This window comes from Argiope bruennichi, chromosome 7, assembly GCF_947563725.1.
Source record: "Argiope bruennichi chromosome 7, qqArgBrue1.1, whole genome shotgun sequence".
NCBI classification, from domain to species: Eukaryota; Metazoa; Arthropoda; class Arachnida; order Araneae; family Araneidae; genus Argiope; species Argiope bruennichi.
This window is the reverse complement of record NC_079157.1, coordinates 2,572,691-2,597,850: the sequence shown is the minus strand read 5'-3', so window position 1 is coordinate 2,597,850 and position 25,160 is coordinate 2,572,691. Positions and strand designations below refer to the sequence as shown.

Sequence of the window (25,160 nt, the reverse complement as noted above, 5' to 3'; positions counted from 1 at the left end):
GCCTCCACTCTTCTGACTTCCCTCCCTCTCACTCATTTTGTGTCATCTTTTCTCGATAGATGCGACTTGCATAAATGTCGTGTATTTTTATCCATTAAATGTCTTTTTTCTTTCTTCATTTTTAAGAGTGCGTCATTTTTTAATGGTCATTAAACGCATGGCACTGAAATATGCAGAAATTATTAAGTTTAGATTGCTATTTTAAATTTGTATGAGAAATAAACTTTTGGCCATAGAAAACCAGCATTTCGAGTCATTAACAACTTATCCGAATATTAATTACTATTACCTTCAATGATTTAAAACCAAAATTTTTCAACACAAAGTAATTTTTAAACTTGCCTTATTGAATGAATAATACCATTCGTGTTTAAGCTCGGTCTTTGGCATATTAGCACATGAAAAGGTGTATTTTTCTGCTATTCAATTTTTAAAAATATTTCCTAGTACCAAATTGATATGTTTGCCAAATCAATTAAGCAAGCATCTCGACACAGAAAAAATATGTCGTCAATATTATTTATATAAAGAAAGATTTCATTTGTTATCGATATAACTAAAAAAATATTTATACACATGTATATGCATTTTCAACACTACATTTTCTCTACTTTCTTTAGAAATTATTACTTAACTTTGAAATGTACTATTAGTATCCGTTATTCTTATTTTTAAACTGTTTTTAACTTGCTTCATTTTTATATAAGTTACACATTTTTTCCAAAACAATTTACAAAAAAAAAAAAAATCAATTGGTGTCTTTATAATTTACGAAAAAGATTGTAATTCTTTTTAACTCACATTTTAAGACTAATTGTTCCAGTGTAATTTTGTTGATTTCCGATGGTTTTTCTATGTTAAATTAATTGTTGCAAAAAACATTTTTTACAGTAACTTAACTCAGTTTCTTTTACCTTATTCTGTAATTTTTTTTTCTTGTTTATTGAAAACAAATGTTCAAAGTACATTGATTTATCTTCACGCCATCCATATATTGCATGCACGTGATTCATAGCTGTAGTATCTCCACCTCTAAAAAAATTAATTGCTGTACTGCATGGTTTTGAAAGAATTTGTTTGAAGTTTTTTTTCTAGTATTTGAGTATTGACTGTCCGTGAAATAATAAATTTTAATTAGACTCACATTTTAATCGTTTTTTCCAAAATTACCTACAATTCAGTTTTCTAATAAAGTTGTCATAAACCGAATTTTATTTAAATTCTTAACCTGATTGTATTTAAATTATTAATTGAGATTGTAATCACTGATCTAATATGAACGCAAGACATAGACTCGATTTTCAGAAAGTTTAGTTTCGGGATTTATAAATTTACACTTTTATTAGAAAATTACTTGATTGAATATTCTAAACAAAGATCACAACAATTTTAATAATTCAAAAGTGGGAATGTTCTTGAGTTTCTCTTCATTTAAACTGAATTCATGCTAGTTACTTCCTCAAAAAAGTCAAGAAGTCATTTCTTTTCAAATATTGCACAGTAACACAGCTCTTTATAAATGGCCCTCAGACTTATCCTTAAAAAGAATTTATTTGAAGAAAAAAAGTTTTAAAATTTTACAAACAAGTACGTTAAAAAAAGGTACATTTTAATTATTACACCTGAAAATGCAAGGAAATTGATCGCAACCGATAGCTGCTGTGTCTGCAAGGAAATTAGACTTTCATCATCAGTCACATCTTTCTTATAAAATAACGATGCAAAATGTCATTTAATTAAAAGTGCTCCGTTGTCAACTGACAACTCAAAACTGGAAATTATGTGGCTCGAATAAGTTAACTCCCATTATGCTTTATTGAAGTATTTTTTTATTTGTGATTCATCTATGGAAAAGCCTGTACTGCAATACCTTTCCCGAACAAAATTGGAAAAACTGAGTCACATTTTAATTTCCCAAAATACAAAACGCAGCTCTTGTTGCAATCCTTTGTTGAATTTCTCATTCCTACGAAATGTATATTTTTTTTACTTTTTGCATCAATTTAAAGAATATTTCTTTTCTGTTAGCGCAACTTACATCCTTCATTTTACTAATTGAGACTTTTTCAAATTTTGTATTTCACTCTCCACTTTCTGTGAAAGCTTCTCTTTTTGACAAGAAATATCCCTTTCAGTAAAAATTTAATTATCCTGTGTGAAATTCGAATTTCTCTTTGATATGCATTTGATTCTTCATTGGGGATACCCATTTCTCATTCAACTTGAGGATCTCCTAAATTTGCACTTCATTGCCTTTTGACAATGGCCAGTTACTGGGTGAGGGTGCTTGCTATAGATCCTGCATTCTTCGGTTTTACTCCTCCAAGACATAAACTATAAGTGATGAGACAATATTCCATCGCAACTACCTAAGTTGTGCTATTTTATATTTTTTATAATATATTAGGAACTTGTATGACCGTATGCAGCATAAATCTGCATTTTAGTTTCTTTATCTTCTTGTGTTTCTTCGATGCCTTCTTGCTGAGAGAATCTGCTGTCGAATTCAATAAATGAGAGTCCACAGAATATTCGATACCTTTACGAGTTTCCTCATTGAACAATGATATCTATGAAAAACTTCATTTCCGAATATAAATTTTAAAACATGACCATTCGGTGCGAGTACGACTCTTGCGCAAGAAGAGGAACTAAGAGGAAAATATTGAAATTTAATAAAAAAAAATGTACAGTATTGAGAAATGTTTATTATGGGAAAGAAATGTTTATTTACATTTTACGCTCAGTCGATGCTCAAGTGCTTTGTGTGAGTGCGAGATTGTGTATGAGGGCTTGTCCAGTCGCTCCAAAGTGCAATGTGGTGTTTGTCTTGACCCAAGTTCTCCGGCGACATTGAGGAAGGCGGAAGTTCGTGCCTGTCTCGCAGCGGACCGACCACCCTCTGGGCCTTCTACGTCATCTGGGGAGCCTACCTAGGCTGGAAGGTGAGATCCTCAACACCCAATCGAGAAACACTTTCTTTTTTTTTTTTAATAGTTTGCATAACTTTCGTTAAAAAGTCCTTCTCTCTCTCTCTTTCTTTTTCTTTTTGATTGCACTTCATTACTGCAGTTTGATGTATAGCGTCCAGAACTGGCATAAGTTTACAAGAATGTCGACATTTACATTCTAATCTTCAACTAGTTTTGATACAATACACAACCTTTTGAATATAATGTAAATTTGAGATATCGTTTCTATTGTAATAATAATTACTTCTGTGATATCTTTTTTTATTAATAATAATTTCTAACATTTTCTATAAACAAAACTTTTTCATTTAAACAGTTAAATTTGTTTTCGTGTGTTCGGAACAAATGGGTCGACTGCATTATAAAAGCTATTTTTAGTATCCATGATTTAAAAAAACGTAGCTAATTAAATAAAAATTTCTAATAAACATTTTTTTCTGCAAAATCTTTGAACGCGTTGAAATAATTTAGTTCTTGTAGACTAGCAGCCTTTTACGATCCGCTAGATCGCTGGGAATGTTGAATGCGTTTAATCAAATCTCTCTAACTTATTCATAATTGCATCGAATTGAAGCAATCTTAAGTTGCGCAATTTGAGGCATGTTCCACTTTGCCATTTTTTTCACTCCGAAATCTAACTATTTGAGACTATTTTAATAACACACCAATCCATTTTGATCTTTCATCACAGCCGATATTAGTCTAAGCAAAGACTCGGAAATGTTCCGATATTGTTTCCAAAGAAAAGTGCGAAAGAAATTCTAAATTTTTTTATAAGATATTGCCATTTTCAAGAATTTTTATCACTTCTGACAAAGAGTGGACTAAAAGTAATAGGAAGGCTCTTTAAAAGATTCAAAAACACGTACTTCAATCTATTCAGAGAGTGTTCCACTAAAAATGACCATCACTGTCAGAAGACATCGCAGCCATAAACAAATGCATTTCCAACTGATGTTAAAATATGTTTCTGCATTCAGAATTTTTCGAGAAATATCAAGAAATCTAGAAAACAATATATCAGTTATAAAGTATTGCTCAAACAATAATATAAAAAAATCATCATTCGTTTTAAGAGGCTTTTTAAAACAAAACAAGTTTATGAAGTCGTTCTATTTGTTTTGCTTTTTCACTAATCAACATAATTCCACAACAACCCGGTCGTTCTGAGTTTCAGCGTCAGTTTACATCCACTGAAGTTCCATCTGTTATGATGCCAACCATGTTGTGCCTTCTAAAATGCCCCATGATGCATGGGATCATATTCCGTTACAGCTACAATTTAATTTTTCGCTTGATTCGTATCCTTTTTTTTTTTTTTTACCTGCCACTTCTTTTTCCACCAGCAATTTTCATCTAGAATTATTCCTTATCGTTTGTAGTTTTTTTTCTCATTTATAATTCGCTAAACATTCGAAATTTTGTTTCTGTAGAAAAGCCCAAAATTTTAATTGTTTCTGAATGCTTGAATCCAAGATACCTACACACTCACTTGTTAGTACTTCATACCAGAGAATATTTTATATAAACCGTTCTTGGCTGACTTGTTAAAATATCAGTTGTCTTGTTAAATACAGGTGCATGTTAGTGAAGGATATATCTAATACTGCGCCTTTTAACAAATAAATTAAAATTTGCGGCATGGGGACAATCTGGAACTATGTTCATATGAATGAAGCTGTTAAAGATTTTTTTTAAAATGTGGAATTCTACGCTAAAAAACATTTTAGTATTACAAAGCTTTTAGAGCCAGCTCTAAAGTGCCGCTCATGAAATGATAGGTATGAAACTATTAAATAATCTTTAATATATCGTGAGGTCAAACATGACATTACATGTTGCAGGAAATGGCCAACATTGATTAGAAAGTCATAATCACTTGTCATATATGATGTGGAACACTAGACTAATGAGTTCAAAGACAATTAATAAGAGGTTTTAGCTTAACTCCTACTAGGCACGGAAATGATTACCTGTGAAATCAGGTCAGCTCTTTTCTGATAATATCAGATAATTATGAAATCAAAATGTGTCATGAAAAAGCAACTTATATTTTATTGCTCTTATATTTATAAAAGAGAGCTTGTGCCAGTTCTTGAGTGCTATGTAAAACTTTGTTATTTTTCAATTTTGATATAGTTTTTTGATATAAATTTAATATGTGAAAATAAGTAATTTTTTCTCATGTTATTTTGACTTTTTGATAAGAGATAAGCATCCACTCTCCAGCCTAAGTAGATGATTGAATCTTGTGCATGCAACCTGTCATTGAAATATTGAACATATTGGAATACTCATTTTTTGAATGTGTTGTTTCAATGCTAATTTAGAGTTACACGTATTATATATTACATAATAGTGTTTTGCATTATATTCTTAATTAAAAATTTATTTATCTTATGAATTATGAATTGATTTTTCATGATTTTTTTCTTAAACCTTTCCATTTTTATGTGATTGTTTTAAAAAATTTTCCCTCTTTTGTACTATATATTTGTCGAAAAAATGTGCAAGTAAAGCACTGATGAGAGGCCTGAAAGAAAAATGTGTTTAATGACTGAAAATTTATTTTACATATATTTTATACAAACGAAGTTATTTTTATTTAAAAGATACGTGAAACTACTCAAATAATCATCAAGGAAATGCATCAGATCATGAAAACAAATAAGAGCGTCCTGAAATGTTCGATTTCATTATACTTTTTTTTCCAGCAGTCGATTGAAATGCCTTCTTAAAACCTGTTCTAAAGACTGATAAGCCAAAAGGAATTCAGAAATTTTACTGTAAATTAATTATGGTACTGTATTTTTTCAGGCATCATATAGAATTGCAATTATTTATAATCCAAAACAATAAACATAAAAGAATGTGCAACATTTATCTAATATGTATTAATTAAGATATCATTTTAACATCTAACTACGAATTTCTTTATGATTCTATGAATTTATAACTTGGGTATTATTCACTTGTGGTTCCCTTTTTTAAGGTTTAAAAGGAACATTCTGATTCAATGAATGATATCTAGAGAAAATTTCGTATAAAATACCTTTTAAGCAACATCAAATTTTTGTTTGTGAATGTTGCAGAAAACTGGGAAAATACTTTTTTACCTGAACCCATTCGTAATCCCTCGATATGACTTATGATAACAATTTCTTTTAATATCTGGCAAACTAGAAATGCTTTTAACTGTCATGGTATATCAATAACTCGTTTATGCTTATCATCTTCAAAAGAAATTGAAAGGGTGTAAAATCCTTAATTCTGAAGACTACCACCACCAATGCTCAAATTAATTAGTAAAATTTATTAGATTTTTGGAAAAGTCAGCAAAGTGGGCATGGACAGTCAGTCTTATACATCTGTCTGTGTTTTTTCCATGTCTTCGTCATCTGATGCTCTCAAACCTTATTATTCTATATATTTTACATCTGTCTATTATACATATACCTTGTATTTGAATTCATTTATTTACTTTGCATGTTTCAAAATCTTTTTCTTTTGCATATTCATCAAAAAAATATAACTTCTCTTTTTTTTCTCTACTTCTTCAATTTTTCATTAAAAAATCCCCTATAATGAATGAAGGATATTTCTCTAAATAAACCCGCCTCCGTGCATGCTTTTTTATTGTCATTTTCCTGACATTCATTCATTTTTCATCGTAATTTTTTTTACATTCCATGTTGAAAAATATTTATCATGGCAGAACACACATAAATAATTAAACATCTGTAGTGACTGAAAATTAATATTATTTCCTCTTACTACTAATGCCATTTTATATGTTAGAATGAATGTTATTTTATTGTTACTATCATATCAATTAAAAAATTGAAAAAGTTCATTCAGTAATTGTCATTTGCGATATATAAGAGTTCTGTTTCTTTTAACTAACGTGAAGTCTGTCTCTCTTGAATGCTTAATATATCTTTCCTAGACAAGGAATTCACCAAGAATCCTCAATGAAAGATCACGACAAATTATGGCTGTATAAATTGTAACCTTCTTTATAATTATACATCATAATATAATTACATTTACATGTAACACAATCCATAATATTCGATTTATCAGTAAATATCTCATCCACCACCACTTCATAGAAATTCAAATAATTAATTCAAATATTTCTTTATCTATAGGTCAAGACATGTATCCATGTAAATCTGTAAATGCTACGAATCTGCTAGGCCATGAACATTTTATTCCCTCTCTTGAGTAAATAAATGCAATCAATGGCTTCCATTTTTATTTTAAGCAAATATTTAGGCAAATTTAATAATTAAGGCAAATATTATTAGTATTTAAACCTACTTTTCCTGTAAACTTTCCAACAATATGCGTAGATTATGACTAACGCCTGTAACAAAAACAACTTCTTGTTTCTTTTTTTCAAGAGTCCGTAGGCACTCAGCATGGCAATACATATGGTATATCAAAGCAAGCGAAGATAGCATGGTGGCGCACAAAAGTTCAAATTTATATTTCGGAGTCACTATATCGCGACTGTTACTATTATTACTGTTACTAACTTTAGTTACTATAAATATGGTTAATTGAATGTCTACCCCTGACAATTTTTCACACACCCTAAGATTCTTTCCAGTAAATTATAAAATGATCTTGGATCAATTATTTCCACCTGTTGTGGGCAACTCCTACAATATGCAGTTTGTAGGGGTTGATTCAAAACTTTATGTTGGTCTTCCAATATAATGTTTTGAATTGACGAATTTTCGACCAGTATTAATATTCGTACTGTCAAAATAAGACTCCAAGTTTTCTAACGAAATTCTAGTTCATTTAAATAAGATACAGTACTAAATATAATGTCTTTGGTTATGTTAGGAAGCATATGGATAACATAGATTGAATTTGATTCTTTAATGATAAAATAACGCTTCTCAATCATTGTCTTACGAAATTATATTGATTCTATCCTTTTTATAACTGAGGTATGATCCTTTTTTTCAGCCAAAATAAATACTGTGCAGTTGTTTAGAATTTTAAATCACTTCTGTTTTTGGTTTTTTAATCGAAGTTATATCAATCACCAACTTATATACACAACTGCATATGTCTGAAAAGTAACTGTGTTTGTTATTAAATAAATGCCTTGAAGTGCATTCAATGCTATAACAGAAGCTGTGTGATCATATACTCCGTAGCGATAGCTTTTTATTATTGAAGCTTTTAGCTTTATCTTTCTCGGCCATAAGGTTTCTTCTCGGAGTAAGTTAGCTTGTATGCATCAATACCTATCGCAGAGCAACTTGACTGCATTTCATCTAAAGGTCCATGATCTTCCTTAACCACCAGAATGGATACAGAAACTTCCACCTTTGAGGTCTTTTTAGATTAAGTAAAACTTTCAATCAGGCTGACTCCTTTTTTTTCTTCTAAATTACCAATTTCTTCTAATCTGCACTTCCTTTGAATATTTACTTAATAACGGGAATCTAATTGTGTTTCTCACTTATAATGTCAATAGAAATCGGATTCTCTCAGAGGTTTGAGATTTTTTTCACAAAAGTAGTGCAAATTCATTATGCACTTACAAGCAGAGACATTAAAAAATTTGCTTGCTTGGACTTAAGCTCAGCAACTAATTTATAGAAATCTGTTTTCCTCATGTTCCGGTTGCAAGATTTCCAAAAATGACAGTATTTGTCATAAGAAGTATTGATAAATCTGCAATAATTCCAATAATTGCAATAATTCCAATAATTCATGCCCTGCCATTTTTGTTGTTGTTGTTTTTTGCCTTTTATGCCATTTAATTGAGACTTGATTCACTTTTCTGTCATTGAACTTCCTTGGCAATCTAAGCCTCTTATTCAAAACAACATTGTAAAACATTCTCATACAGAGAGAATGCATTTGGTACAAATCTTACAGTCGGCCAAATATAGAACCCTCAAGGTGCCTGTCTAATAATTTTTGAGGGAGGGGTGAGATTTTGGAATGTTGACAAGTCCGATTTACAAGCGAACCGAGTAGAATAAATCAATATTAACACTATTGAAAACGACTAACGTTGAGCATGACAAAGTAGGCAAAATGTTACTCGTTCACAAAAGACAAGAAGCGCTTAAAAATCTTAGATATAACAGGAAAATGATTTTTAAAGAAACAGAGTTTCCTGTGAGGAATGGGACTAAACGACACTGGGATAAATGAACTGAATGAATGACATGAAGGTACAGGAGACTCGAGCACCATTCCAGTTTTACAGCGGCGGTGAATTCATATTGATAACGCACGTCATTACTTCTACACTCTTGACACTTTCCACTAATAAAATCATTTTAAATCTGCTTCATCCTAAGAACACAGTCATAAATTTGTATTCAAAATTAACGAATATTATCAAAATATGGCGATTTTTTCTTAAATACTATAGCATTTGCGCGTTGGAGATTATTCTAACAGATAAATATTTTTTTTCTTATGTAGATATATTCTTTTCATTTATTTTTTTGGCCCTTGGGTATTTTTTTTCTTTCAAAAGATACACAAGGACAAAAATTTTAAAAAATCCCCAAGAAAATTTGAAAATTTTCAATATTTCGAATATTTAGATACTTTTGCTATAGAAAGATACTATCCTATTTGAATTTTTTTTAAATTTAAGAATGCCTTCATTGCACCATTTTTGTGTTTTTGTGTGTCGTAAATTTTGAGCTTTTCCGCATCATCCCAGTAATAACATAACTGATATGAATGTATGAACTAAAATGTTTACATGAAACATAATAAGACATTTATAATGTTGCAAGTCAAACAAGTATTGTTTTACCATACATTATCATACCATGTATATTATGTAAAAATGGCTGCCGCATTCACAATAAAATATTAAATATGTCAGTTCCCGCATTAAGCTGCCATTCCCCTCATTTTTATGACAACATTTTTCGATTTGGGAAGCTTTTCTAAATTGTTTGCAGTGTCGGATCACCCAGCAATTATCGACTCCATTACCTTGGCATTGTGTTCAAGGGCCTTTCATTGTATTTTTGTCTCTTCCACAGAGACGACGGTACCTGCTGTGGTTGGCCAGGCACCTGCCATCCGAGTCTCCCCTATGCAGGGAGTGGCCACCCTCGCCCAGATGCCTGCATGAGACCAGCTACTACCTTAGGAAACTCTATCACAAATGGAGGGTAAGGCATTATTCACCGTATGTATATGCATGCGTCATTGAATACGTTTATTCGTTTACTCTTTCATTACTTAAGCGCCTGAAGTGCCAGTCCAAGCATTCAACGGAAGCATCTGAGTAGTCTTTCGAAGACCCCGTTACACACATACATTTATTATTTTTTTTAGAATGATTGGTTGAGTGCTGGGAGCGCACTTGGTGCATTAGATCAGTTCACACTAAAAGATTCGTAATTCAAAACTGAATCTAAATTTCCCTAGCAACTTCCTGCCTATTAGAGTTCTCTTTTTCATATAAATTCCCTAAGAGTACAAGATGTTTTAGTATATTTTTCAAAAGTTAAAGAATTATTTTAAGCTTGAAAGAAAAAGTCGGGCGTATCAGTATTTTGAGGTTCCACAGCTCATTTGCGAATCAGAGAATTAAATACATTTTTCTCCAATACAGAAAAATTAGGGCAGTAATATTTACAAAAAGATAATAACAGAGAAACACAGACTGAGAAGGCGGAAGTTTTTTCATTTGAAGAAAACTTTCGATCCCATTTTAATAATATAATAGCAATTCCTAGTTACGAACTCACATTTAGAGCTGAGCGGAACTTTTATGTCAGCAGCGTTTCAACTACGGCTTCCTTTGCTAAAATCGCCAAAGGCACGCCAAATTTGATTCAGGAATTAAGATCTGAATAATCAATATCTTAATAAAAACCATTTATGTCTTTTTTTTTGTTATGTCATTTCCTTCGGCTAAAATAAAATTTTTATATATCTCAGGACATTCCCTTTTGGATACTTTTCAGCTATGGAGGAAACAAAATATTAACTCTCAACTCATGAACATTTTTTTTTCCTGCAATGTATGAAGACGGACTTCTATTTTGTTGTATTGATTAAACTAAGAATTTTAAAATCTCCTGAAGAGGATTTTGCTATATTTCACTCAATTTTCGGATTGAATTACAATTTTGTTAATAAAATGATTTCAGCTTAAAATTTTTAAAACAGAAATAAGTTTTAAATTGGATACAGCTAGTTGACGTTTATTCCGGGGGACATGATAGTTAAAATGGCAATGCTCATGGCAAATCTCGCTGAATTAATTTTTCAGAATTGTTTCCAATAAACACCTGAATATGATGTCGATATTTGGAAGAACTCATCATTAACATCTTTCCCACTGAGCCATACTTTTATTTACAGCTGAAAAAGTTGTGTGACATTGCGGCACTGCCGTCTCTCCTGTCTATTTATATTCATTCGATTCAAAACTTTTCAGCTCGATGTCTAACCCCCAGAATTTTATTCAGAATTTCTAAAGTCCTTAAAATTGTCACCTAAATCCTTTAAATAAAAATGTATCCTTTAATGAATAATCCTTTAAAAATTCCTTTCAATCATTTAAGCTTAAAGAATTTTATTTAAATTCAAATAATTTAGATTAGAATACAAATTATTTTCGTAATCAAACACAATTCCATAAGTTGTATATCTATTGTATTTGTATTGTAAAATTTCTAAGCAAAATTTTATCCATTATAAAGAGTACAAATAGAATTTTCCATTACTGAAATAAGAGCTACAACCATAGACATCAGCAAAATAAGAACGAGAGGGAACTTTCTTCTCTCGAATTTCACGAATGCTGCCGCAATATAATATTAACCTGGTCATATAATAATTGTTAGTCAACGCATTTTGAAACATTACCGTTTCTTATGAACCGAATCGACTCAGATTTGGATAGTTATCTAGGATTCTAGTCAGAAGATGACACAGATGCAAAATTGCATAGACATTCACAATTTTAATTCAAAAAAAAATAATGTGACAAATAGATATGTGGGCTTTTAGATTCAAAAAGGTTTAAAACGTCAAGATTTATCAAAATCTCGAGCTCGAATTATCTGAAAATTACAGTATTTACCATCTCTATACTACATATATGAGTAAAAAAGGGTTTTATATGATTACAAATGTACTATCTAAAAATATTTTCCGTGCAGTATTATATGCTTAATATTGTATATTAATATGCTATATATATATTAATGCCTAATAAACATATTCTATGTCTAATGTTGTGATGATCAGATAAAAAGATACTGCTTTTTACTCTTATACTCGTTGAGCTAAACGCTTTTCCATTCCAGTGCCACAAGTACCGGCTGAGGTTCGATCAGACAGCGCGGAACCGAATGAGGGAGAAAGTGACGGCGAGCCTCTTGTTCAGAGACAGAAAATCATCCTATCCTAAAAGGTGAGTTTCGCCTTCTTTTCAACTCATTTCCTTGCAACGAAGGAAGCCTCATTGTTTATTGTTTAAAACAAAAAAGAATCCAGATCAAATTTTATTAAATTCGATTATTTTGATTGAACATTTAAACCAAGAACAAACAAACCAAGGGATCTTTCCCAATATATTCTCGCATACCATCTGATAAATGTACTTGTGTACTATTAACCGCATGGGTTAATCACTGGGACACAGCTCCTACACAAAAAACGAAATGTGTATTTTTAAGTCTTTCTTTCCAGCCTAATAAAATCAAAATTGGATATAGAATTACAATTGTAGTCGAAAAAATGACATGTTAAATTGCATGTATTTAAGTCATCGCATTTACATGCTTGTTCGTTTGAGAGGGCGAAGAGGAACTTGGAGAGAAGGAGAACTTCGTTTGAGTAGGAGAAGAAGAAGAGCTTGTTTTGAGAAAAGGGGAAGTTTTAATTGATCCGAAGACTTGAGGCACCAGAGAAAAAAGATTGGTTTAGCTCCAAATGCCTGCTCACTTTAGCTGGCCAGAAAGGAAGGGTCTTCACATCTTGGTCACTTCACCAGGAGTAATCATGCACTGAGATAAAGCATTCTGAAATCTTCTCAATTAAAAAAATGGAAATAAATAGGCTTTGGAAAGTTCTACCTAATCATGCAGGGAACTTTGGAATGTGGCCTGGGAAATATTTTTAATTCGAGAGTAAACTTAGAAGAAAATAATTCTTATTAACTGACGCATCAACGAGCTTATCTTCTAACAGGGACGGAAGTTATTTCTAGAATACTATTGGGGTAAAGTTAATACAAGCATATTCCTCCCGTGGTTTAAAAAATAAACAGATTCCCTGGGTTTTATAAACAGAACCCTGGGTTTTAACAAGCACAATTTTTAAAAGACCCGATTTAATTCATTGACTTCTTGGAGGTTTTGGAATTCATGGAGATCAGTAACAGCAATAACATACTTGTGCAAAAATCATCATGAAACAATGAATATGTTACCGGATTTGGTTTCAAACTTCTAACTTAAATTTATGTATTAAATTTTATCCATCTAGCTTCCTTTGTTTTGTATTTCTTTGCAGTGTATATTCGGACTATAGAATGGATAGACTTTTTTGAATAGATTTCATTCAAAATTTGACAGAAATGTAAAAATTTATCATGGAATCCATGTGCAAAGTGTTCATGATTCGATTCCAAAAAATATGTTTTTTTAGTTTCAAGAGATCTGGTAGATTCGTCAAAATCCCGAATTAGAATTCTTTATATGTATTCTTTGACTTTACCTACTTTGTACATGAGAAAGTAATGAAACAATCAAATAGAATCTTGTCTTAAAAGCATCTAAAAGAAACCATTTATCCATACCGTGCGTAAAAAACCGACGATCGCCAACTCCAGGGACAGATTTTTATTTCTCCCAAAACAGCTCTCATAAAGGGTCTTTCATGTAGTAAGCCTTTCTTTGTAGAGAAGCGAGCAATGAGGAATTGAGGCTATTTTTCATTTGCTTTCCTTAATAGTCTACTCATGGAACCAAAATTCCCATTACTGAAACACTGACTTCTAATTCTCGTACTAGCAGCTAAGTAGCGTACAAAATGAGTAAAAAAGAAAAAAAAAAAGAATAAAATTGCAGAAATATCTCACTCTGAACAATCAGATAGAAGTAAATAAACTTTTTTAACCATAACGAGAGGCTCATCTTCCTTAAGTTCTATTGTAATATCCACAACATTTCCATTTCAAAAAAAGCTTTCAACTCTAAGTTATAGCACACAGTGCTTTTAGCAGTTTTTTTTTTCAACTTTTGGATCGTGCACAATTAGCGCCTTTACTGTTATTTGATGGAAACGTTACAAAATATCGAAAACATTAATTACAATTCGTTATGCGATTACGCAAAATCAAAATATTTTTACCTTCCATATTGCAGCAAAATTTCACTTCCAAATTATCACAAAATTTTTATTTCGAAATTAAAACTTTATTAATGAAAATCCCAGAAAAGTCAGCCTTATTATGCATTGCGTATTGCCGGTGACTTTGTTTTACGACGCATAAAATGATACTGTCACAAATTTGAAATAATAAAAAAAAAATTTAATTTATCAAAACTAGTAATGACCTTAACTCTTCAACCGGCAGGAACGTAGAATGTCGTTCCAGTGAATGTCTTGAAGTCCGACTGGGGCGTAAAAAATTACTTTTCGAAAACACCGGCTCGGACGTAGAAAATCATCCGTCTTTCCCCCTTAACTGTAATAAAAGAGATGGGTTTTTTGCTTGTCAATGCCGTTTTGTGATTTTTCCCATACTTTTAGAATTTGGGTGGTCCCTCCACTTAGGGGAATGAATTCCTGAGAAAATAATGCTCTTCTTAACAATTCATGATTTCAGGAACAATTGGTTATATGAACTGTAAATTTTATTATTGATTTGAATATTAGATTATTTCATTAGCAAATTTAATATCTTATCAAAAGCTGCCATACTTGTTAAAATATTATATTATTGTTCAGGGGGAGGTGATAGGTGAGAAGAGGGAAAGTTTACCCCCCCCCCGTAGTTAATGTACGGAGGAAAGCAAAAACACACCAACCGGTTTACGAACATTCAATCAATTTTAATTCAGCAAATTGTGTTCAACTTTTATCCTGACTACGGTCGATTTAAGAACATTCTGAAGTTAAATAGCAGGCGCTCGATGTGTTAAAAACTTGCAAAAACCCCAAGTATTAAAAGAAAAACATGTTTAAATCATAGAATTGTATAAAAGTGCAAATAAATCACTTTACGATCCTCATTTTAAAGTTTTATGCGTATTCTTTTCATAAAGAACAAATAAACTCTCATGTGTTTTTCTCTACCTATAGCGTGTCCCATCCATTCCGTGGCGACTATGTGCGCCTGCGTCACAACGTCAAGTGGAAGAAGATCGCGGCGGAGACGGGCGACCAGTACGTCGTCTTCGCGGACATCATCAACAAGATCGCTCGGGCGAGCGGAAAGGTGACCTTTTTTTATTATTTATTTTGACCTCTTTAACAATTACAGGCTGGATGAAAAATAACTTTCTCTGAGCATTTCAGAAAATACAGATGGCGCCGAAAAACTAACTGTCGATCTTCTGATTTTTGCAATGTGCCAACTGTTGCTAATAACAGAATCGCTGAGCAAGACAAGTGATTTCTAATTCTACGACTTCAGATGAAAATATTTTGGAGTTGTAACTGTAACTTTTCTAAAGAAAAATAAAATTTCATTTGCAACAACAGAGCTCAGCATTGTTGATAAGACATGCTGATAATCAAAGTGCAATTTTTAAAAGTTATGTGCCATGAAAATTCATTTTGCTAGCCAATACAGAGATATTCGAATTCTGGAAGTATCTCTCGAGCAGTTAACTACGAATAACTAATCTCGATTTTTATTTCAGTGCCTCCAAACTCTGTTTGTTGTGAGCACGAGCGCCATGTTGGTGATGGACCACCGGACCCTGCAGATCAAGTACCGGATCCCGGCCACTGACATCTTCCGGATATCACTCAGCCCCTTCATGGACGATTTGGCCGTCTTCCATGTTAGATCTGTGAGTGTGGCTCTCCCAGCTTCGTGTAATCAACCAGTTCAAAATTTGATCTGATTTCAATCAAAATTAGATCCGATTTCTGAACCAAATATCATCGAAACATGAGGGAATAGCAAATATTAAGAGGAAATTTGGATCGAAATAGTGGAAAAACAGGATTCTGTGAAGATTCTGACAGCGCGAAATAACGGTAAAATGTACAATAACAAACAACATAAAAAACATTATATTACATTCTGTTTATAAAACATTTTGTGGTTTAAAATACAATAATTTCAAATTTTTTTTTCCTAACTCGCCATCGCGAGATTTATTGCATTGCCTAAAATGTCTATAAAACAATAGCCCCGGACCATTTTTAAAGACTAGGTACGCCAGACCAGACCGTCTGACACACAGTTCCCAATTTTATCAAGTGTGTACCTTGGAGGCCGGAAATGTGCATCTCGGTGCGATTTTTTAAAATTTTTAATTAGAATTTTAATTAATTAAAAAGTAAGGGAAATTTTGACGTTTTTCCACTATAACTTCCGAAAATATTTCAACAAAAAATCGATTTTTACATCCAATTAAATTTGAAGAAATTATCTTTTCATTTATATGGATGTTTAACCTGCAAATAAAATTTTTATTTTTAATGAATTTTTAAAAAATAATTTAATTTTCAACAATTTATGTCGCGCAAAATAAAAATAAAATTTAAGCTGCGCGTGCACGTGTCGCGTAATAGAGGAAAATTTAACTTTTATCAAAATGTTGCCATCACATTAATAAAAGTTTAAATTTAAAAAATACGTTAAGTAATATTGGAAATTAATTCTAGAAAATTGCAATTTTCAGCTTTGTGTCTGTTAGAAATGAAATGAGTGTGAAATATGGTATTTTTTAAAAAAGAAAAATAGGCAACAAATATTTTTCTATAATTTTTTTACAATATCTACATTATTAAACGAATAAATCAGTTGTATATAAGACAAATATTATTTAGTATATACAGAATATCTACTCTAATCAGGACCCAACAGCTGTTTTGTAAACCTCTAATAATAGGCATACATCTGCTAACAAAAGGCTCTAAATGAAGTAAATAATAATATTTTATGTATTTTTAATCAATAAATGTTCTGATTAATTATGATTTTTAAATTTTTACAAAGATTCTTTGCGCAGTGAATCATATTTAACAAAATATTCTTAAAACCCTGATATTTTAAATAAAAAGTCTTCCACTACAGCTAAATTAATCACTAAAGCTGACTGATTTATGAAAATTTCAATGTCACTATTCTATAAAAACGGTTGATTTTAGATCACTTCATCGACCGTCTAAAAGAAAGCAATAATGTCCCAGGGTTTCTCAAGAGTGAAAATGGTGATTGTTCTAATATTATAATATTCAAAACAAAAAATCGGTCACTTTTGATCGCATTAGATAGAAACATCTATTTATTTATTTAGAAGTTGGAGTGCCAAGAATATTTTGCAGAATATAATTCCTTAGGACCAAAGGGCAGTTTAAAATGTAAACTTAATTTTTAAAAATATATTTATAAATTGAAAAAAATAAAATATTATTACTGACATCGTTTATATCCTTTTAAAAATAAAAATAAAAACTAATTTTTCATCAAATCTGTGAAGTTTTTGTTGAATAATTCTGTGAGATATTATATATTATGAAAATTTTTCTTTAGTGCGCATAAGACATCGATGCCGAACGACTCTGCTTTCAGTTCTCATATTTTCTTTTTAAAAGACATGCTTGGATTCACTAAAATACGTCTTTATATTGATTGCAGTTTCATATTCTCTACGTTAATTTAAAATTGAGTTTCACGGGCTCTAATAGAAAATTGGAGAGAGAGATGCATAATACAATGAATAGAACGACTTAAGGCCTACATAATTGTTTAAGTGAATTATATGACTATCAAAATTTGAAGCTTATAAAATCTTTACTGAAATAACCTATTGTGACAACAATTTGCATAAAGTATTCATTGAACATTTTGCCGAATATTAATACTGGTGAACCGGCTGGTCGCCAAAGGCGGCTAGTTCTTATAATAAAGTTCATTGTGTGCGCGTGTGTTGGCGCTCTACAGGCCTGACTATTTGACCTAGAGCCACCCAATTTGGCATATGTGTGCCTTGGAGGTCAAGTATGTGCACCTCAGAGCAATTTTTTTTTAATTTTTATTTAGAATTTTAATTAATTAAAAATGAAGCGAAATTTCAACGTTTTCCCGTTATAATTTCCGAAAATATTACAACACAAAATTGACTTTTACATCCTATTGATGTTCAAAAAATAATCTTTTCAATGATATTAATATTTTGACCCATAAATTAAATTTCTATTTTTAATGAATTTTTTTAACATATAATTTAATTACAATTTTCAACAATTTATTTCTCACAAAATAAAAATAAAATTTAATCTGCACGAGCAAGGCAATAAATTCGTTTTTATTAACGTGTTGTCATCCTATTGACAAAATCTCAAATTAAAAAAATAAATAAATTATTACAGCGAATTAAATCTAGAAAAATGTCATTTTCAGCACGTGTCGGTACGAAATGAAATAAATATGAAATGTGATATTTTCTAAAAAAATAAATTCAAGACAAAGGTTTCTATGATCTTTTACAATATCTGTATTATTAATTCAATAAAACAGTTTAAGGTAAACATAGTTTAATATATACAGGATCATCACTTTAATCAGCGCCCATAAGCTAATTTGGGGTATACATCTGCTACAAAATGGTCAAAATGAGTTATATAATTATATTTTATATAACTTGAATCCATAAATGCTCCGATGAATTACGAATCTTAAATTTTTGCATAGGTCCCCTGCTATTTGAATCATATTTAACAAAATATTCTTGAGACACCAATATTTTAAATAAAAATTGTTGAACTCCAATCAACTAAATCAATCACTAATACCTAATAATTTATAAAATTTGAATATCATTCTTCTATGAAAATTGGCGATTTTAGACCCCTTCATAGACCGTTTCAAAGAAATCACCAATCTTCTGCCAGGGTTTCTCGATATTGATTGGCTTATGTTATGAAAATGTTGATTGTTCTCTAATTGATAAATAAAAACTTCATAATCTGTCTGATTTGATCGCAGAAGATAGAAAAGCTTATTTATTTATTTAAAAGTTAGAATGTGAAGAGTGTTTCTCAGAATATGATTTCTTAGAGCAAAGAAACTGAGCAAAATTTCAACTTCATAATTTTTTATAAGTACATTTATTGACTAAAATAAAATAAAATATTTTTATTTACATCATCTAAATATTTTGAAATTAAAACTAAAAACTGAATTTTATGATGAATTAGAGAAATTTTTATTGAATAATTTTTTAAGATATTATATAGATTACGAAAATTATTCTGCAGTGCACATAAAACTTCAATGCCGAACAACTCTGCTTTCAATTTTCAAATTTAAAAAAAAAAGACTCGTTTGGTTTTAGTAAAAAATGTTTTTATAGTAAATGCATTTTAACATTTCGATTTTAATTCAAAGTTGAATTTTTATGGGTGCTGACAAAAAATTAAAGAGAAAGATAAGCAGTAAAATGAAAAGAACTGCTTAAGGCCTACATAATAGTACGACTGAATTATATAACTATCAAAATCTGAAGCTTAAAATTATTATTGCAGAAAAAGCTATTAAGAGACCAAGTTGCGTAAAATATTTAATTGAAAAGTTTAGAGATCATTAATACTGGTGAACCGGCTGGTCGCCAAAAGCGGCTGGTCCTTGAATAAACCAGGTATAAATGTCGATATAATTATTTCTTCGGATCGCATTTCTTGTTCAATATTTGTTCTATTTCCAAAAGTAATTCAAGATATGAAGTTAAAATATGCATACTATAATTATGTGTATATAGCTTAAAAAGTATCTGATAAATATAACAGATTGTATTTGAGGTAGTTTTAAATTCGTACATTAAGATCCATAGTCAATGATAATAGTTGAAAAACCTCGGTGGTTCACTATTAAATCTGGTTAAGCCATAAATATGTTCCTACTTTATCTAAAAGTAATTCATACAACTGAATTAATTCCAGTAATAAGTATTTGTGTTTTGAAACTTTTACTTAGAACACGAAAGTTATTTAAATTTAAATAGCTCATTTTAAGAGCTCAAACATACAGATTTCATGTAGATACGATTTTCGTACCGTCAAATGGAATCTGAAGTGCAGAAGAACTGCAGTGCCTTTGACTCGGTGAACAAGGCGTAGTGATGCAAATCCTAGAAAATGGGCGGAGCTATGATACACAGAAAAAGAAACGAGGGCACGTTACAGATGATGTCCAATATTCTCCCATTTCCAAATAGCTGACCATGCTGTGCCTTTGATGTGATCATTGCTTCATCAAATACATTATGCCGATGTTTAATATTTCTTTCAAGTGCCTAAATATCAATTTAAATTTTTTGGAAAAATTTAAATTTCTGAATTTAATTTAAAGCCCTTTACATTTTAGTTTCTTTAATGGAAAAAGAAAACACTTTTCCCCACTCTATTGATGAACAAGAAAGATGTTTTAAAAAATGCAGTGTAGTTTGAATTCCCTTGTTATTGTTATCTATTCAGAAACTATTATTATGACTCTACGCAGCCATTTATATTTTGCACTTATCACTATAGTTATTATTTTACTATTATTATCTTAAGCCACTTTTTCTTATTCCATGCACTTATTAGGATTATTACCATACCAGCATTACTTTCATAGAACTATTATGATGACTTTGTCAGCAGTTTTCGGAATACTATTATCATAAATAAAATAAAAAGACTAGTGATTAAGATCACCGTGTAAAGATAGCATACATGTCAAAAGCAACCAAAAGGACATCGAATAAAAATTTGTTTTTTTGTGTACTTTATTTGGATTGATTCAATCCGCATACAAGGGTTTCTGATAACGTTTATTTTAAAGGTTACTCATGCTCTCAGCAACTAATATACATCATGATTGTAACTGAATTATTAAAGATTGAAATCATCTTAATACTGACTAGATAATTACTAGATACTAACAGATCATTTTACTCATCTTTCACTTAACGGAACAACATTTTTGCTTTATTCAAAAAAGATTTGATGTTCTGCCAGCAATTTGATTCTCTAGAGTGGTCTAAATAAATTTAAAAAAAACTTTTATTCTAACTGCCTGGTATGTTGCTGTTTTACATTTGTATTCCAACAAAGCATTGGGAATGCAGTTTTGAGTCATTCTCTTTTCTATCTTTTTAGTCCGAGGCGACGCGGAAGAAGGGCGATTTCCTGTTCGAGACGGGTCACGTGATAGAAATAGTGACCAAACTGTACCTGGTCATTCAAAATGCCACTGGAAAACCTCCCGAAGTCAACGTAGCAACAGAGTAAGCATTCAATGAAGCGAAAAATTCAGATCGTGCATTTTTTGCCACTTAACCAAACTGAAAGACAATGTTATCTTTGTAGAATTTTTCTTAGTAGTTATCTATCAACATAATATTGTATTTGTTCATCGTCCTAAAAATAATGAATTGTGAATTGTAATAATTATAAGAGATTCGAAAACATCTTTTACAAAGCCCAATTTTGTTTTTCCCCTTATGATGACATCCTTGCCCATTCTACCCTTTATTTTTTACCCCTTTTTTTTTAGCTTCCTAATTTCAAAATGGAAAGACTCTTTCCCCATTATTGAACAGATTTATATACATTCATTGAATTGAAGTATTAGAAAAGTTTCTAATGAAAAAAAGATGTGTCTGTAGATATACGCGTACTGCGAAGTATAATAATATTTTCGATTCATTTTATTTTTAATTGAAAACTGGATTATACTGAGAACAAAGTCTACTTTTATCTGTATGCTATGAAAGAGTCTAGAAGTAATGAAAACACCGTGGCAGGAAAGTTACTTAAAAAAGGTAATAATGTAAAAATAAAAATAAATCCTGAATGATAATAAACACAAGAATTCATGGGTTATTTCAATGAAATCAAATTTTATTTATGTGCAAAACATTCAGTTTTATGGAATTTTTCCTTGAAACTTATTTGGATCTACAAATTTATTTTGAAACATTTTAATTCAGAGTAATTCTTTGCAACTACATAAATGAGACATGTAACCCTGCCTTTTAATGAAAAATGTAGAACTTATTAATGATGATGATGATGATGTCGTGTCCGCGTTATCACGGAAAAGGGGTGCAGTAGCTTCTGAGGATAAAGACCCCTGAGCACCCGAGGGCAGAAGTCTGACTTTTAGCTCATGTGAAGATGAAACTCACACATTCACTTGCACAACCCTTTTTTACAGAGGAACACATTCACACACCTCACAGATATAACACAGATGAAGAACAACCATGCCTGAACCAGGATAGCACTTATTAATACAAACGTTCTTTGCATATATTTGCTTGAATAGAGTAGGAAACAATTTTCTGTATTTTAAATTGTTCTTCAAAGAATTCTAAAGATGATGATATAGAATGATACGTAGTATTTAACATCATTAAAATATTCTCTAGAAAGTTTTAACTGTTAAAGATGAGATATTTTTCAATCTTAATGCTAATTTTGAAATATCTGAAATTTTATGTATTTTTTTATTGAATTTAGAAATATTTTTAAATCGAAGTTTCATTCATTTTACTAAATCACCTGAATGATTATTTCTTTTTGCTATAAATAACAAAAATGTTGAGAGATTTTAACTATGAAGATCTTGAATAAATTTGTTCGAATCATAAGTAATCTAATTATACTTACTACCTTGATGATGTATTTATCGATGCAGTTTATCTAAATTCCTTCAATATGCAGAAAGTAATAAAGCTTTTACAAAAAAATTACATTCATTTCTCTAATAGAGTAAAGTTAAAAATGATTCATAAAATAAGAAAACTTAAGGCGAAGGAAAGGCTTTTTAAATGTTACGGAAACAATACGCACACTTATTGAATTTTTGATCCCGCTTATAAAATTATTATTGATTTCTCGAATGAATTAATTTAAAATATTATTCTCTTCAAGCAGGGATGATGAAAGCAATTCAGAAATGAATACAATTTTTAATTTGCATATTGAATTAACCTAAATGTATGCAAACTACTGACAATAATTTGGCATTATTGTAATAGAAAAATGGATGAAGAAAAAGTTCGAATTACCATCGGATTTGATTTAAAAGCTTTCCTATTAGCCAAGTGTATTGTAAATAAAATCATTTGGATGAGATAGAAGAACTAAGAAATACCTGAACAATTTTCTTGAAATTAGAAACTAAATATCGATGACATTTTTGTTTTCTGGCACAAAAAACATTAGATAAACATTTCCCTTTAAAACGTCTTCAAAGAGTGAATTCATGGCAGCAGCTGCCTCTGCATTAACTTCTGTTATTGAAATATTTCCAATGCGTCTATAACTTGTATTACATTTGTGTCGTTCGGTTATTTCTGTTATATTTAAACTAAAGTTTAATAGCCGAAAATGGATCCGATTTTCCTTATTTTCATACATATACTCTTCGAAAAATTTTTACAGTTTAAAAGCAGTAAAAACATTTGCCTACTAAAATTACGCATGATATTAAAGAAAACTCTCGGTTAATCTTTTTTTAAATCGGCATTTATTTTGATGTCAAAATTATGTTTCTCATGCAAATGTTTTCCATTTAATTAGACAGCTTTATCATCCTTTGCCAACTAATCGCATTGATTATGTGATTTGATATATCAGCATATAGTACTAATGTGATCTATCTATCCAATCTATATAAAAATAACATATTTTTGAATCTATGATTTAGAAACTAATTTTGACAAATGCGAATATAAGTATAAAGTATAATGCAGAATCAGTATTGTGACATTCGTACATTTGCCGTCGCATTTGACAGAGAAAAAAAAAACGCTTTCGTAGACGAAACAAGTTTTACTTTCGATAATTCAGTTCTCCCACGAAATCTCATAGTTTTCGTATGCACTGTTATCATTCCTATCCAACTTAAAAATGAAAAATTGAATACCGTACAATCGATTATTCCCGGCTGATATTCAAAACCCGAACTTCGGCAAAAACTCTAAGGGCTGTCGCTCTTCTCTACCCGCTTTCTTCTTTCGCTCGGCCCTTGTCTATGAAGTCAAATATGTATTATTTGTGATAGAAACCAGAGGCCTGACTGTGGAAAATTGAGCTTGCCGTTGCCAGGAGTCAGGACCGGCCATATGGGGGGATGGGGTGCGGCGCGGATGCAATGCAGTGGGGCTCCGAGATTGAGGGAGCCCCAACATGATGAAGAACCAAAATAATGTTCTGAACAATAATAGCCGTATGTAAAGAAGAGAGGAAGAAATTTAACTGGAACAATAGATGAATATGCGATATGTGATATATTATAATGTGGTGCAAATATGCAACATAAAAAAGTAAATAGATTTACGGTCATTTACCTCATCTTCTAGGTTGGATTGCATATAATATTTTGATTATTCATATTATAAAATCTTTAATATTGTTAGATTTAATCATGTCCATGTCAATGAAATATTCCTCTGGATATCAAAAAAGGAAATTAGTAGAAAAGGAAAAAGAATAAAAGCTAAATTTGATGAAGTCACAAATAGATCTGTTTTCCTGTCTATGAAGTAATTCTGGCAATGATATTGCTTTGATTTTAGAAGATGCAATTCAAGCTCTAACTGAAGTAGAAAGTTCCACAGAAATTGCATAATCTTGCAATGAAAACGTAGAAAGACTCTTAAGTACACTTGCTACACTTAACATCGAAAAAAATGCAAAAAAATTGTAATTTTTCTCAAATAATTAATAGCAAAAAATAATTACGTAATAAATAAACACGCAATAATATTTCGTATTCTGTTTGCATTTTTTTTGCTTTGATTTTAGAAGATGCAATTCAAGCTCTAACTGAAGTAGAAAGTTCCACAGAAATTGCATAATCTTGCAATGAAAACGTAGAAAGACTCTTAAGTACACTTGCTACACTTAACTCGAAAAAAAATGCAAAAAAATTGTAATTTTTCTCAAATAATTAATAGCAAAAAATAATTACGTAATAAATAAACACGC

At 30.8% G+C, this 25,160-nt stretch overlaps 1 protein-coding gene across 1 annotated transcript in view; it reads left to right on the top strand.

Annotated features, from left to right (window-relative positions):
• The window catches only part of LOC129976617 (unconventional myosin-Ia-like), a 310,401-nt gene that overhangs the window by 284,097 nt on the left and 1,144 nt on the right, over window positions 1–25,160 (top strand). Inside the window, exons 23-27 of the mRNA XM_056090265.1 lie at window positions 10,016–10,147; window positions 12,299–12,405; window positions 15,303–15,438; window positions 15,866–16,018; window positions 21,321–21,448. Coding sequence (XP_055946240.1) covers window positions 10,016–10,147; window positions 12,299–12,405; window positions 15,303–15,438; window positions 15,866–16,018; window positions 21,321–21,448 — 656 coding nt within the window. The remainder of the gene's footprint in view (window positions 1–10,015; window positions 10,148–12,298; window positions 12,406–15,302; window positions 15,439–15,865; window positions 16,019–21,320; window positions 21,449–25,160) is intronic.